Raw genomic sequence first — 17,466 nt, forward strand, 5'->3', positions numbered from 1 at the left:
CACTACACGAATTTAGCATTAGTAGAGGCATATGATGCAAGAAAGCAAGCTTATTCAGCATCGGCCAAAAAAAAAAGAAAAAAAAAAAAAAAAAAAACAACCACTACTCCCATTTCACCCCTCAATTCGTTCGATATACCTGTCCAGCTGAGCCTTAAATTTGTTTAGGCTATCAACTTCAACAACAAGCGATGGAAGTCTATTCCACAAACCAACTGGCTAAAGGCGAATTTCCGCACATCTATCCGACATCCGTCCTTCCTCAATTTGAATTTATGCCCTCTCAGGTGATTATTCTGAGCAAGAGGAAGAATTCCATCGGCATTGAGCATGCTCAAGCCATTCAAAGCCTTGTACACCTCTATCAGATCACCTCGGCGATGCCTAGTCTCCAGGCTCTGTAATTTGCAAAACTTAAGCCTTTCTTCATAAGAGCAACCCTTTGTTCCATTCACTAATCTTGTTGCCCTTCTCTGTACTCGTTCCAGCAGCTCTACATCCTTCTTGAAATGAGGCCTCCAGACCTGTATACAGTACTCAAGGTGTGGCCTGACCAATGCCTTATACAAGGGAATAATCACATCCCTGTCCCTGCTAGAAAAATTCCTGTATATCATTGACAAGACACCATGAGCTACTCTTGCAGCTCGTCTGCACTGCTCAGAGAACCTCATATCTGCCTGCACAATTACCCCCAGGTCCTTTTCATTCTCTACCACTGTCAGCGTAGAGAATGATACGTTGATCTGGGGTTACTGTTTCCCATATGTAGTACTTTACATTTGTCAATGTTAAACTTCATTTGCCACCTCTCAGCCCATCTGCTCAACCTTTCCAGATCCTGTTGCAGCAGCATAGTATCAGTAGTGTCCTTAACAACCCTGCCAACCTTTGTATCGTCTGCAAACTTGGACATTAAGCCTGATACACCATCATCAATATCATTTATAAATACAGAAAACAACAATGGACCCAACACTGAACCCTGAGGAACTCCACTAATAACATTTGTCCACGTTGAGCAGTGTCCATTGATTACCACTCTCTGTCTTCTGCCACTCAACCATCCCTTTATCCATAGCAGCAATTTGCCTCGAATGCCACACTTCTCCAATTTGTGCAGCAGTCTTCCATGCGCAACAGTATCAAAAGCCTTTCTAAGATCCAAATATATAATATCAAAGTTATTCCCTGCATCCAGTTCTTTTGTGACTACATCATAGTATCCAATCAAATTGGTCAGACAAGACCTGCCCTTAACAAACCCATGCTGTGTCTGAGCTATAACTGAATTCTTGTCCAGATGATCCTGCAGTGCTTCTTTAACCAGTGCCTCCATTAATTTTCCTGGAACCGAAGTTAAACTAACAGGTCTATAATTACTTGTGTCAGCCTTTGATCCTCCTTTGTGAATTGGGGTTACATTTGCACATCTCCAGTCCATGGGTACCTCCCCTGAGTCCAAAGAAGCTCTCATAATTATGGCTAGGGGTTTGCTTACTTCCTTTGCTGCCTCCTTTAATATAACTGGATAGATCCCATCCACCCCGGGTGCCTTTTTTATGTTTATCCTCAACAATTTCTCCTCCACTTTCCTCTCAGTTATTAGAAAATCATCTAGCTCACTGCCAATGTTTACTTCACCTACGACATTCCCCTTCCTGAATAACTCCTCATGTGTGAATGTAGATGCAAAATACTCGTTTAGATTGTTAGCCACCTGAGCTGGATCCTCAACTGTTGAACCATCAACATCCAGTGGACCAATCTGATTCATCCCTTTCCTTCTTGAGTTTAAATAGGTAAAGAACTCTTTTCTGTTTTTCTTTGCATCCTTTGCCAAGGATTTCTCATAATCTGCCTTTGCCTGCCTAATCTCCTTTGTGACTTGGTTACAGACCAACTTATATCTATCATAGGCTTCCACGTCACCCATTAATTTGTATGTATCCCATGCATTTTTCTTCTCTACCATATGTCTCATTAGTTCATCTGACAACCATTTAGGCCTGAACCTTGAACAATATTTCTTGGTTGGTATGTAAAGCCTGGTAGCTTCCAAGATTAGTTCCTTGAATGCTTCCCATTTTGAATTTGCTGTTGGTAACATCATCAGTTGGTCCCACTGTATAGAATTTAAATACTGTCTCAGACCAGCATAGTCTCCTTTACGAAAGCAAAAACCCTTCCCTTTACCTCTGATGGTAGTTACCTCCTTGAGTAAATCCCACTTCAGCACACTGTGATCACTGCCACCCAGTGGTTCATTTATCTGCAGATTCCTAATGCATGAAGAATCACTACTGATAATCAGATCAAGAGTATTACTCCCTCTAGTTGCCTCCCGAACATGCTGGTGTAGAAAACAATCATCCAATAAATCCACAAAAGCCTTGCTAGTGTGTGAGTGACCAACCCACAAATTCCAGTCAATATCTGGGAAATTAAAATCCCCCATTATAAGACTCTGTGATTTACTGGCCCACTCTATTTCCCTGTACAGTATCTTATTATACTCATCAGAGTCATTAGGCCTATAGCACACTCCTACTCTCAATTTTGATTTACCTATGCTTATGTCACACCAAACTGACTCAACACTGCACAGTCCAGCGATGTCAACTGGCTTCACTTCCTTGGATTTTATGTGTTTTTTAACTAATAGCATAACCCCTCCTCCCTTCCTATCCTGTCTATCCTTTCTGTAGACGTTGTACTCCCCAAATTCCAGTTCTGCATTCCTTATATCTGTGTGACACCACGTCTCTGATATCCCAACAATATCTGCCTTTGATGTTTTGAGTAATACCTCAAATTCATCAAATTTATTTACTAAACTCCTAGCATTAGTGTACACGCAAGTATACATGCACCTGTTTCTATTCTTAGCTACCCTAACACAACCCATGTGTTTACTTGTACCGCAATGACTTCCAGCAGTCTCTGAAATATCCTGCATCTTGTTTTTCAGGCTTCTGCTCATTCCAATAGAAGCAGTGCAAGAATCTCTTTCACCTCTGCCCGTGGCTACTGTTAATCCATTAGTCTTTGTCTCCCCCCAAGCTAGCAGTTTTCCGACCCACCTAACACTGCCTCGATAGCATCAGCAAATATTCTTGCACCCTTTCTATTTAAGTGTATCCCATCCCTGTAGAAGCAATCTCTCCTGTTAACAAGTACAGTCCAGGCTGAAAAAAATTCTACCCCTTCAGCCTTGCACAATCTTTCCAGGGCCGAATTGATCGACAAGGCTCTCATCATATACTCCCTCCTATCGTGTCTGGGCAGAATTGCAGACACTTTCAAATTCAACCCTACTTCACGGCTTTTTTTCAACAGTGACCTGTACTTGTTAAGTAATTCCGCTGGTCGATCATATTAATTCGATATTAGTACGATAATTCGATCATACATGATTTATAAATAGGGAACGATATTGTATATAACATGAACCGAATTCGCATATGCACGATTCGCCTTTGTGTTTACAAGTCATGGCAGTCGAACACGGAATCACCCCAACTGAACACAACACAATAGGAATGAAGAGAAGATTCTGAAAATGTATTTATGTTTTTTATATCAGTGAAGGGGAAACACATTTCATCATAATAACGTAAAAACCCACACAATTCCAGCTATCGGTATTATCACAAATGCAATTAGATCGAGGTTACTACCAGTTTATAACAGATTCCACTAGCAGAAATGCAACTGGAAATGGTTTTCATTGTTTTATGGTAGTAACCCCCAGAAATGTGCTTTAGTAAAATGTTAGCTAGTGAAGTGTTAATAGCGTGTCTCTGCCTTTACAGTGTTGTTTATTCAGTTGCACGCAGCTTTGTTTATGTGTATCAAGCGTGCCTCCGTATTTTGTAATTGTGCTTTATTCCCTAAAAATGAGTAAAATACTTAAAAGGTGTGAAAAGAGAGCGTCCGGGTGAAGATACTACAGATTCAGAGAGAAAAAGAAAAGCAATATCGATAGACAGAGGTGGACTGGATCAAAAATTCTTACCTGGGAAAATTTTTACTGGCCTCATACTAGCGTTTATGGCCAGAATCACACCAGCCTCTATCGTCTTCTGGTGTCCGGCCCACCGGGGTTTCCCCGGTAAGGCTTATGGCCAGTCCATCTCTGTAGATAGAGAAAAAATATGATACTGTGAAACACTTTGAGCGAAATGAAAGACCATGTAATACTGCACATGCTACATGCCTAAATTAGGCAACGCCGAGAATTAGAAATAATGCAGAGAAAATAAAATCAACTTTCATAGTAAGAACAACTCAAATTATAACAAAATCCATTAGATCAAGACACAAAGAATTGGAAGAGATGGAACGGCTGTCATTTGTTTGGATAGAAGATCAAACAAAGAACAAGTTTGCTTATGATAGAAGCAAAAGCATTAGCAATATTTTATTACGTAATAGTCATAATAAAATACGTATTTTATTGATTATTTATTGTGTTTGGTAATGTTTTCGTTACAAATGTGTGTTCAATCTTGGATGGTCGGTACCTAACCCTGTTTTTCCCATAGGGCCTGTTATTTATTTTGCACGATTTTTCATTGCACTGGGATTAATAGGAACACAACTATCGTGCTATACAAGGACTGACTGTATATATATATATATATATATATATATATATATATATATATACACACACACACACACATATATTCCCATCCCCTGATGCCGCACTTTGAATCAAATTCTAGTTTAAAAAGGAGAGATTATAGATTACATGAAGTGTTGAAAAGGCAGAATGAAATATAAAGGGGTGTGTTAAAAAGTTCTGAAAGCAATGTATTCAAGCACTGAAGAGTTACAAGCTATAAATAAGTTGGCAATACTCTGAATATTATCAATCCGATCATGTCACCACATTCAGTTGACAGTTGTGTATTGCTTTGTACAAGGGTCTGTGTGTAAGCTTTGTATTGCAGTTCAAGATCTGATTCTAAAGGACATTGTGCACATGTTAAGTTTTGCATTAAACTCTGTAAAGCGGCTTTAGAAATTATGAAATGTCGCAGTGTTTCGTGATGCAATGTTAAGCTGTGAAACAATGTTCTCAGGGATTTTAAAATGAACAAATATTAGTTAAGGATGATGAATAGTATGCCATGCATTAGCATTCAAAAATGATGCTATGATTGCTCCTATATGAGATATATTTCATACTTTGATGATTCACAAACTTGCAAGTAATGTCAGCATATAACATATCATATGGCTCCTGCCGCTCCATCTTTATGATGTTATGAGAAGTTTGCCAGCAAGATGAATTTGTATCATGTTTATTGTATAATGACCAAAATCCCCATTACATGAGTGCACTTCATCTCCATTATCATGCTACAGAAGCATGCTTCCCCCACCCCCCAAAAAAAGCACAGTAGATGCAGTCAGGTGTTGATGAAATGTTAGGGTATTGCATTGATAAAATTTCAAGGTATTAGATGTAGGCAATTTTCAGTTGAGGTTTACTATCATGAAGTACTATTATGAACCATAAATACTTTCATGGAGTTTAACGTGTGAATGAGAGATTCTCAAATATATAGGATTTGGTTATAATAAAATGCTGACAACAATGGCAGCATTTTATTATTGTCAATTATTATTATTATTTACAATTGACACAGCATGGGTTTGTTAAGGGAAAGTCTTGTCTGACAAATTTGATTGGTTATTATGATGTGGTTACAAAGGAACTGGATGCAAAAAATAATTTTGATATCATATATTTGGATTTCAGGAAAGCTTTGACACTGTTGCACATGGAAGACTATTGTACAAATTGGAGCAGAATTGTATTAAGGGTAAGTTGCTACAATGGATAAAAGGATGGATAAGTGGGAGAAGACAGAGTGTGGTAATCAATGGGTGCTGCTCTTCGTGGACTAATGTTATTAGTGGAGTCCCACAGGGTTCGGTGTTGGGTCCACTGTTGTTTTGTATATTTATCAATGATATTGATATTGATGAAAGTATATCAGGCTTAGTGTCGAAGTTTGCAGATGATACAAAAGTTGGCAGGGTTGTTAATGACAGTAATGGCAGTGTGCTACTGCAACAGGATCTAGATAATTTGGGCAGATGGACTAAGAAGTGGCAACTGAAGTTTAACCTTGACAAATGCAAAGTACTGCATATGGGTAGAAGTAACCCCAGAGAAAAGTACCAACTGTGTGGTACTACACTTAAGGTGGTAGAAAATGAAAAAGACCTGGGAGTAATTGTGCAGTCAGATATGAAGTTTTCTGAGCAATGCAGACAGGCTGCCAGGGCAGGTCATGGGGTTTTGTCAATGATATATAGGAATTTTGCTAGCAGGGAAAAGGAGGTGATTGTCCCTCTGTATAAGGCAATGGTCAAGCCACGCCTTGAGTACTGCGTACAGGTTTGGAGGCCTCATTTTAGGAAGGATGTCGATTTTCTTGAGCATGTACAGAGAAGGGCAACAAGATTGGTGAGGGGAATGAAGGGATCCTTTTACCAAGAGAGGCTTAAGTTCTGCAAATTACAGTGGCTGGAGACTAGGCACCTGCTCAGTGATTGAGGTGTATAAGGCCTTGAATGGGTTGAGCACGCTGAATTCTGATGGGATCCTTCCACTTGTTCAGATTACGAATGTAAGGGGGCATAAATTCAAATTGAGAAAAGACAGCTATAGAATAGATGTGCTAAAATTTGTCTTTAGCCAGTGGGTGGTTAATTGCTGGAACAAACTTCCATCTGTCATTGTGGAAGTTGTTGATAGGTTCAATAAATTTAAGGAGGGAATGGTGTGATTTTTTTTTTTTTTTGGCTGATGCTGCATAAGCTCATACACTTGCTTTCTTGCATCACATGCCACTACTACTACTAATGGAAAAATGCTGCCTGGCTCCTTCATTGTGATAATACACATCTTTGTACCGTCCTTTCTGTAGTTAAATATATGCCAAAACCCAAAATTTTTACATTACATATCCTCCTCTGATTTGTTCTTGTGATTCCTTCCTCTTTCCTAAACCAAAAGCTGAACTTGAAGAAATATTTGTCAACAGGAGGATGATATTGAAAAGCATCAATAATACTGAGTGCCATTCCAAAAGACTAGTATTAGGCATTCTCCAGTAGTGGAACATCACTAGGATAAGGCTATTCAAGGCACAGGATACTTTAAAATTAATGTTCTTTAAAGAGAATATATTCCAATAGCGTGTGAGTAGTTTCACTTGTGTACAGTCCATTGTTAAATGGATTGATGAAAATGCAGAAACTAAATTCTGCTTTATGCTTCTACCTCCTCTGAACTCCATAACATTAGCCTCTTTTTTTTTTGTGCCATATTGACTCTTTTCCTGTCTTCCATCACTGCCATTATCTGTTTTTGATCTGTATTTCTGTGTCCTCCTATCCATTTAAATTTTTTAGTACATTTATTAACACCTTTAACTGAAAAAGTCCTTAATTATATCTGTATAAATAGATATATATATATTTTTTGCAGTTATTTTGATATGTAATAACTTTTCCTGTCCTCCAGGAAAACTGTCATTAATGATACCATGTGTTTTGCTACTAACAACCTTTCACAATCATTCATTTAGTTAGGATCTGTCAATGTCAAAAGAGTAAATTCATTAAAACTTTCTTTGAAGACTTTGTGGGTATGTAATTTCAAACAGACCTTTCCCTCTCTCAACCCAAATAATTCAGAGCTTTATTTATTTTATTCATTCCTTTATGTATTGATATTCTCATTTTTGTTAGAGGACTGTAGAGCAACTTGACCACTAGCATCTAAGCAATTCAGTTCAAATAATTTTTTGTGTTTAGCCTATAACAAAGATTTTGAGAAAGAAATTAACATAAGGCTGTTTTCTAAATTAATTATCAAGATTAATAAATTTCCTTGTTGTTTGCAACCATTCCATAATTCAAGGTACTTGTGTGATAAAGGATTTCTTTTATTTCCCACATTAGACTTTCCATTATCTTGGGCAGTGTCAAGGCCCACAAGGAGGGAAACTGCCTCCCCAATTCCTAGTGAACATAAGCTGACTTTGGGCATTTAATGTACAACAGTAGGATTAGAAGTTAGTGAATTAGTTAAATAAAAAAAATAGAGATTACAGTAATTTATAATATTACAGTCCACGCTATAAAATAAATATACTCTGGATCCACAATGTATAAACTTCTTCCTATACTGACCTCCATGGCAGCCTAGTTGGCACAATATGCTGTTATGTGCCCACTTGTTTGGAGAGGTTTGGGTTCAATTCTCAACAACTGGAGGAATTTCTTATGCCTTCTTTGTTCAAATATGAGCTAGCTGATCTCAGGCAGGGGATGTTTTTCTCTATGTGTTAAACTGTTTCTTTTCCTACCCTGCACAACATGCAAATCAACCCACAAATACACACTTTTACAGATAATACACTTAGAGTTATGAATGCATGTTTGGGGGCCATTAATATCAACACATTATTCTCCCTACACCTCTGTAACTGTTTCTGTTGAAATGGCAGCAAAGTGTAATACTGTTTTTCTGCTCTGTATAGATATGTTTTTTATAAACTATTTCCCAAACATAGACATATTTTAAATTTATGGAAAATTAGAACCAACATACATGGAATCAATAAAAGAAAAAAAAAGGGGGGGGGGGGAGATAACATCTTACTTCTTACGAGTTAATTTTATGTTCTGTTCTGTTCTTGTTTTAAAAAATACAGAACTGTACATATAAATCACTGCAAATAACTTGATTATATGTACCTATGTTGTAAAGAAATCGCATGAATTTCCTGTGACTAAATCATATTTTTTGATTAACTGGAATGCTGCTACCCATCATTGGTATGGATAACCAAGGTTACTCCATACATATGGGGTCTCAGCATATTCTACGTTTTTTCCCCTATCAGTAAAATAGGAAATGTTAACAGAAAATAAATCAATAAAATTATGCTGTTGCAATCATTTTTGTTCATCAGTGGGCATTAAAGGATTAAGTGTGACACTATTTTTAATCTTTTATATATTGATTGTTAAGTTTTTTTTTTTTTTTTTTTTTTTTGTTTTTTTTAAGATGTGATCATTCATATCATGCATCATGCCTTCAAAGTGCTCAACCTGCACATCTGGATGGTAAAGATACAGAGACGTGGATATGCTGCATTTGTTTCCGTAATAATAAACACATAATAAGTAATAAAACAACATCAGAAAAAGGTGTTAGAATTCAGTGTGCCAGTCCAAGGTCCTCCAGAGCAAAGACAAGGTCATGCTCTACTAGAGAGGTAACTGTATGTTTTTATTTATTTATTTTACTAATGCTAATTAGCAGCCAAAAAAAAAAAAAAAAAACTTTCTATTTCACTCGTCCATTCATTCCAAAAGTTTGTCCAGTTCTCCCTTGAATTTGTTAAAGCTATCAAATTTCACAACAGATGTAAGTTTGTTCCAGCAATCAACTACCCGCTGGCTAAAAGCAATTTTCCACACATCTATTCTACAACTCTTTCCTCAATTTGAGTTTATGCTCCCTTAGGTTTGTGATCTGAGCAAGAGGAAGAATCCCATCAGCATTGAGCCTGCTCAAACCATTCAAAGCCTTATATGCCTCAATCAGATCAGCCTGCAGATGCTTAGTCTCCAGCTGCTGCAATATGCAGGACTTCAGCCTTTCTTGGTAAGAGCACCCCTTTGTTTCCCTTCTCTGTATTCGTTCTACATCCTTTTTAAAATGAGGCCTCCAGACCTGTACACAGTATTCAAGGTGTGGCCTGACCATTGCCTTGTACAACGGGATAATCACCTCCTTGTCCCTGCTAGCAAAATTTCTATATATCATTGCTAAGGCTCCACGACCTGCTCTGGCAGCCCATCTGCACTGCTCAGTGAACTTCATATCTGACTGCACAGTTACCCTCAGGTCTTTTTCATTCTCTACTACCCTGAGTGTAGTACCACACAGTTGGTAAATTTCTTTGCAGTTACTGCTACTCATATGGGTAGATGTTAAACTTAATTTGCCACTCTCAGCCCATCTGCCCAACTTTTCTAGTTCCTGTTGCAGTGGCATGTAGTCATTAACAACCCTGCCAACCTTTGTATCATCTGCAACTTCAGCATTAAGCCTGGTATACCTTCATTGATAAATATACAAAACAATAGGACCAACAGTGAACACTGGGGGACTCCACTAATAACATTTCCACGAAGAGCAGTGTCCACTGATTACCACTCTTTCAGGAGTTAAACTAACAGGTCTTCTCCCACTCAGTCATCCTTTTATCCATTATAGCAATTTGCCCTTAATGCCATACTGTTCCAATTTGTACAGTAGCCTTCCATGTGCAACAGTGTCAAAAGCTTTCCTGAAATCCAAGTACATGATATCAAAATTATTTTTTGCATCCAGTTCCTTTGTGACCACATCATAGTATCCAATTAAATTGGTCAGACAAAACATGCTGTGTCTGAATTATTAGTGAAGTCTGCCATGATGATCCTGCAATGCTTCTTTAACCATTATTTTCTCTCAAACAGAAGTTAAAGTAACAGGGCTGTAATTACTTGTGTCAACCTTTTAACCTCCTCTGTAAATTGGGGATACATTTGCATATCTCCAGTCAGTGCGGAGCTTCCCTGATTCCAAGGTTGCTCTCATAATTATGGCTGAGTTTGCTTACTTCCTTTGCTGCCTCCTTTAATATAACTGGATTGAACCCATTCACCCCAGGTGCCTTTCTTATATTTAACTTCAACAATTTCTCCTCTACTTTGCTCTCAGTTATTACAAAATCATTTAACTCCCTGTTAGAGTTTAATAAGCCTCTGTCCTCCATGTCCCTACAGAATTCCTAATGTGGAAATGTAGATGCAAAATACTCATTCAATTTGGCAGCTATCCAAGCAGAATCATCAACAGTCAAACCATCGATATCATTGAGGACCAATCTTATTCATCCCCTTCATTCTAGAGTTTATATAAGTAAAGAATTCTTTCTTGTTTTTCTTTGCATCCTTTGCCAAAGATTTCTTGTAATCTGCCTTCACTTGCCTAACTTCCTTTGTGACTTGATTACAGACTAGTTTATATCTATCACAGGCTTCTATGTCACCTGCTAATTTATATGCATTCCATGTATTTTTCTTCTCTGCCACGTCTCATTAGTTCATCTGGCATCCATTTAGTACTAAATCTTGAACAGTATTTCTTAGTTGGTATGAAAAGCCTAGTAGCTTCCAAGATTAATTCATTAAATAATTCCCATTTAGAATTTGCTGTTGTTAGCATTATCAGTTGGTCTCACTGTATAGAATTTAAAAACTTTCTGAGACCACTGTAGTCACCTTCACAAAATCAAAAACCCTTTCCTTTATCCATGATGGTAGTTACATCTTTAATTAATTCTCTACTTCAGTTACATTGCCATCTAGTGGTTCCTTTATCTGCAAATTCTTAATGCATGAGCAGTCATGGCTAATAATTATATCAAGAGTATTACTTCCTCTGGTACAACAACCTCCATCTCTCAATAGCATAATAGGTAAAGAAGCAAATCTCTCTGAATTCTTTCTCTATTTAAAACAAATTCAAATGTATTACCGTTTCTAACTGCTCCCTGTATATTTATCATAAGTGACTCAATTAGTTTGGGAGGCACAATATGGCCTAAGTAGCTTTTGTGCCAGAAAATACCACAACAACAACTCCCTCTGGTTGCCCCTCAAACATTTTGCTGTAGAAAACGGTCATCCAATTAATCCATAAAAGTCTTGCTAGTGTGTGAGTGACCAACCCACAAGTTCCAGTCAATATCTGGGAAGTTAAAATCCTCCATTATAAGACATTCTGATTTACTGGTCCACTCTGTTTAGTTGTTCATTGCATTTATCAGTCATTAGGCCTATAACACACTCCTACCCTCATTTTTGCTTTCCCAGCTTATGTCACACCAGACTGACTCAATATTGCACTGTCCACCAATATCAACTGGATGCACTTCCTTAGATTTTGTTTCTTAACTAACAGCATAACGACCCCTCCCTTCCTATCCTTTCTGTACATATTGTACTCTCCAAATTCCAGTTCTGCATTCCTTATATCTGTGTGACACCACATCTCTGATATAGCACATTATGTAAGGATTATGTGCTTAATATAATTATTTTAGTTTCATTTAATCTTTCACACAGTAGCAGTCTTCGTGTTGTCTGTAATTCATTTGTGCCCTTGTATACTTGTTGAGTTTTTCAAAATGTTTTAAGCTAATTCTACTAATTATTTGCTCTTGAAAAAAAAAAAGTGGGGGAATATAAAGCTTACTTAAGGATTAATTAATTTTTTGTATTTCTTCAAATGTCGTCTGTAGCAGCATATTTGTTTCACCACTTGCCATTCATTTGGAGTAGTCTTGGTTTGTCTCACCATAGAAGAATTTCTAAAGGACTCTTTAATTGAAACTGGATTAGGCAGTGTTTCTTATATTAATTAATCTATATGAAAAAAAAGTTATGAAAAAATATTTTAATATAGTTTACTGACTGTTACAGACTTTGCTAAATTAAGGTTAAACAATCTCAGATGGATAGAGTAGGTTTTTTTCTCAGTTATTCTGGGTTTTATTAGGCCACACATGTAAATCAACCTCTGAACATACATCGATGAGCCAAAACATGACCACCTACCTAATATGATGTTGGTCCTCCACATGCAGCTAAAAGAGCTCTTACCCGGCGAGGCATGGATACTACAAGATTTCTAAATGTCTCTTGTGGTATCTGGTACCAGCACTTAACCAGCAGACACTTTAACTCCTGTAAGGTCTGTGGTTGAGACGTCGCAGATCGGAGTTGCTGTTTCAACACAAACCACAGATGCTTGATGGGATTGATGTCTGGGGAATTCGGGGGCCAGGGCAATACCTGGAAGTCTTCCTCATATTCTGTAAACCAGTCTCGAACAATCTGGGTGGTGTGGCATGGCGCATTATCCTGCTGAAAGACAGCACTGCCAGGGGGGAGAAGTCTGTTGCCATGATAGGGTGTAACTGGTCAGCAATGATGTTTAGGTAGGTGGTAGTCCAGTTATCCATGTGCCGGGCACATGGATAACTGGACCCAGGGTATCCCAGCAGAACATTGCCCAAAGCATGACTGCCGCCACTGGCTTGTTTGCGTTCCATGGTGCATCCAGGTGCCATCACTTTCCCAGGTTAACAATGCACATGTACCCAGCCGTCCACATGGTGCAACAGGAAACGTGATTCATCAGACCAGACGACCTTCTTCCAACACGGCGCCTCCGTAGCCAGGTGGGCAGGAGCAGCAGTGCATAGCACACGCTTCTTGATTAGACTGGGGTTTGAGCCTATGACCATCAAATACGGAGGATGCAGAAAGGTCAGGGAATGACCACTGACCGCATATCCCCGGAGCAATATGGCCTTAGTTGCTAATGCTCCTAAAAACCAAATAACATCTTCCAATCACTCAAGGTCCAGTTTCGATGCTCATGTGCCCATGTAGGCACTGTCGTTGGTGAATCGTGGTTAGTATGGGCACTCCGAGCAGCCTGCGGCAATGCAGCCCCATATTCAGCAGGGTTCGATGTACTGTGTGTTGTGATACATTACTCCCTTCACCAGCATTCCAATTATCGGCGAGTTGTGCCACAGTATAAAAAAACACCCAAAATGGGTATTTTTTATACCATGTCCCGATCTGCACGCCCCATAGTTCACCCGCATTTGCTTCGATTTGCATAACAACTCTCTGATCATAATGTGTTTTGGCTCATCGGTGTACACTATAACATACAACCTAGACAAGGGCACAGAAATTAATGGGAAACCATAGTATCAGACTTGTATGATCTTTCAAGGACAGTCTGCACTCTTCACGAACCCTCTGTAGAAGAGGATTGCATCAGCAGAGGGTATTGATGTTAGACAACTACTCTGGAATAAAATTCCTTTTTTATAATGGTAGAAAGGGTTTTTTTTTTCTTTTTCTTTTTTTTTTTTTTGAGAAAAATAAGTTAAATTTAAAAAAACTTTAAATAATATATAAAAGTAATTGTTTTCACTTAATTGCACATACCTTCCAACGTAACATTCACTTCAAATTTTGTAACACGGGGTGAATCATGAAAAAATAGCCCTGTCAATGTATAGTAGATTACCTGCCGTTAAAGATGTTAGAAATGACCTCCTTGGGCCACAAGACAGTGCTGAGCCCGTGTCAGCATGTTTCGGCAAACTCTCTGCACCGCTGTACCATTGATGCCTGCGATAGCAGCAAATGTTCTCCTGTAATTGCCGAAGAGTGTCATATATGTCGGGTTTGTCTCATAAATTTTCCCCTTTAGGGTAGCCCCAAAGGTAAAAATCACATATGGACAGGTCTGGGGAATGTGGGGGCCATAAATCTTTGCTGACAGTTCTGTCTAGAAAGGCTTCATGAATTCGAGCCAGCACTCTGTGGGCTGTATGGCGTGGCCCCATCTTGTTGAAATGTGTACCCACTCCCGCTCTTCAGGGGTTAATTGTGCGTAAAAGCTTTAAACACAATCGTACACGAGACACAAACTGGGTTATGTCTGGCAAAACGCTATCTTCCAATGAGATTGACCTTGAGGGGTGACGCATGCCTAATCTGTGAGGCGAAGGTTTGTTTGTGCAGGTGACTAGTCGCATGTTGATTGGCTGATGGCTCTTCTAAGCGTGGAGTGGTGGGTTACTTTTTCGTGACTCACCCTGTACTTTGTAATAAACAGAATGTGAAATGCAAAGCACATTTCGATAAACACAGTAAAAACAATAATCAGCTTTTTAAATCTTATTAAAAAGTTGCATCACAATTAAGGAGTTAAAATATAGATTTTATTGTAGTGACAATCTTTCTGTACAAAATATTATTTTACTGGCCTTTTCTGACTCGTAATATTTGATTCTTTTATTCACATGTCTGAGGAGTAAATAGTAAATGCATTTTTATTTTCCTTGTTATATTAATTATTCAATATGAGAAAATATTTTAATATAGTTTATGCTACTGATCATTACAGAATTCTTGAATTAAGATTAAACAAAAAAAGTCAGCTAACCTTTTTTAAACCTCAATTCAAAGAATATTTGGTTATAAATTTTATTACAAATGCATACTATATATATAGTATGCATAAAATGTATTTTCACATTTATCAAAGTTGTATTTTATTTGTCTTGTGTCAGAATTTCTAATTTTGATTTTTATTTTTGTTGTGCTGTTTCAGATATTTTTAAATCCTAACCAGCAACAAGCACTCCATCACTTACAAAAATCTTTCAGGACACAATCCAGGGTAAGACTTTACTTGAACTTGATAGAATTTCCTCTGTATTTTATTAATTTTCTAATAAATATCTGTAAAATATTATGTTATTATTCAATTTGAAACAATTACAGAGCTATTTTGTAAAAAGTTTTATTTATTTGAAATCAGAACTGTTTTCATTTCTTTTCTGAAAATAGCATGTTAATGTAAAACTAGATTTACTCAGAAAACTTTGTTTTCTGGCATCTGGCTCACCACTAAGCTTGAGAATTCAACAGACAGCCTAATACTTCATTTATCTTCTTTGCTGATGGAAAAGTATCATTTGTAAAATCAAGAACTATTGTATCAAGTAAATGTTGCACTTATGTGATGGAAGGTGTAATTTCTTCATTCAAAATTATCTGAACCTGATTTCAGCTGCAATTTTTAAATGACTCTTACAGAAATTTCTCCCTTAACATTTTCACTTCCTAGAACAGGAATGCTTTTGCATAAAATATTTCAGCTAATGAAATTGTTTTATTGAGTTCTAAAAATGCCAAATTCAGAATTTTGCCATATGCAATAGAACGTCGATTATCCAAACCACTGCCACCTCAAAAAAAAAAAAAAAAAAAAAAAAAATTACAGTATCTACTTTTGCACTGGTTGTTTTTACTGAAATATTACTCCTGCCACTTAATGCATTCATTTCCGATTATTTATTCGAAGATATATGCAGTATACCATAGAAATAGTCTTAATTTGTCATTACAGGAGTTAAAAATCAAATGTTGGCTTTAGCTACTGTTTGATCCCAGCTAGTGGACCAAAGAGACAGTCACACATGTGCAAGGTTTCAATGAAGATGTAAGTAAGATTGTAACTTTATTTCAAGGGGTTCCCGGGTTTTCCGAACGTGGGCAAGATGATGCAGAAGCATTGCTAAACAACGATGCCGGTGATCCTGGTTATCATATTTTAACCAAAGAAGAGAATGTTGCATTAGTACAGGATGAAGAACGTGATGACTTTAACCAAGGTGATTCTGAAGACGAAGAAGAAGAGGAAGCATGGAGCGGGCCCACTCATGCAGAGGCCTTCACTGTGCTACGAACTGCAATGGCATGGTGTGAGCAACAGTCTGAATGCGGTTCTACGGAGACACTGCTATTAGATAGGATGAAAGACCTCACTGCGTTCAAAGAAAAAATTCAAGACTACATATTTTAAAAAATAAACTTTCCCCATATTCTTATTTGTGTGCAATTACTTGAGTTTGTTTATTTCTGTTTATGTAAAAAAAAAAAAAAAGGGTGATTTATAGTTGAAACCATGAAAAACAATTAGGTGAGTTCAAAATAATACATTGTTTCTTCAAAATGTTTTGGTTATTATTTGCAAACCATTTCCTAAATCAGTTATTTTTTAATAATACTTCATATTTCAAAATAGAGTAGTAATAACCTTGTGTACAATAATTTAATTGTACATTACACTTTGTTTCATATAAACTAGGTATTCTTGATTATAGGTCTCCCCAGTTAGTTCAGATAATCAATGTTCTACTGTAGTTATTTTGCATAAATATTGGCAGCAAAAATAATAGATAAATGTGGTTTAGCTGTAGTGCTGAAAAAATTTTTAATTTTGCATTTTTGTTTTTCATTTCTTATAGCTAACATTGTTAGAAGAGCTCTCCCGAAGTGAAAATGACAGGCGACCTAGTATGCATCACTATAGGCAATATAAAGAACAAGATGATATATTTAAGTTAAATTTAATTCCAGGGTGGCAAGGAACTTTCACAAGTGAATTTTGAATGTATTATATATGTAAAAGTTGTAATATATATAAATAAATAAATATATATATAAAAATAGAGGGGGGGGGAGAGAGAGGGAGGGAGAGAGAGAGAGAGAGAGAGAGAGAGAGAGAGAGAGAGAGAGAGAGAGAGAGAGAGAGAGAGAGAGAGAGAGAGAGAGAGAGAGAGAGAGAGAGAGAGAAGTAAATACTTAATTGGGAAACTGGCAAATATATGAAATAATAAATTCTCATATGTCAAGTACATTTAAAAACGTTGAAGCCAGAATAAAGATAAAATGATTGTTCAGGTGATAAAAATTTACTTTTATAATAAACTTTAG

At 37.3% G+C, this 17,466-nt stretch overlaps 1 protein-coding gene across 1 annotated transcript in view; it reads left to right on the plus strand.

Annotated features, from left to right (window-relative positions):
• The window catches only part of Vps8 (vacuolar protein sorting 8), a 286,412-nt gene extending 269,263 nt beyond the window's left edge, over positions 1-17,149 (plus strand). The window contains exons 40-42 of the mRNA XM_090380461.1: positions 9,101-9,311; positions 15,296-15,364; positions 16,998-17,149. Coding sequence (XP_090236587.1) covers positions 9,101-9,311; positions 15,296-15,364; positions 16,998-17,141 — 424 coding nt within the window. The 3' untranslated portion in view covers positions 17,142-17,149. The remainder of the gene's footprint in view (positions 1-9,100; positions 9,312-15,295; positions 15,365-16,997) is intronic.
• The last annotated feature ends 317 nt before the right edge of the window (positions 17,150-17,466 follow it).

This window comes from Mastigoproctus giganteus, chromosome 8 (genome assembly GCF_048544385.1).
Source record: "Mastigoproctus giganteus isolate SK-2022 chromosome 8, ASM4854438v1, whole genome shotgun sequence".
Lineage (NCBI taxonomy): Eukaryota > Metazoa > Arthropoda > Arachnida > Uropygi > Thelyphonidae > Mastigoproctus > Mastigoproctus giganteus.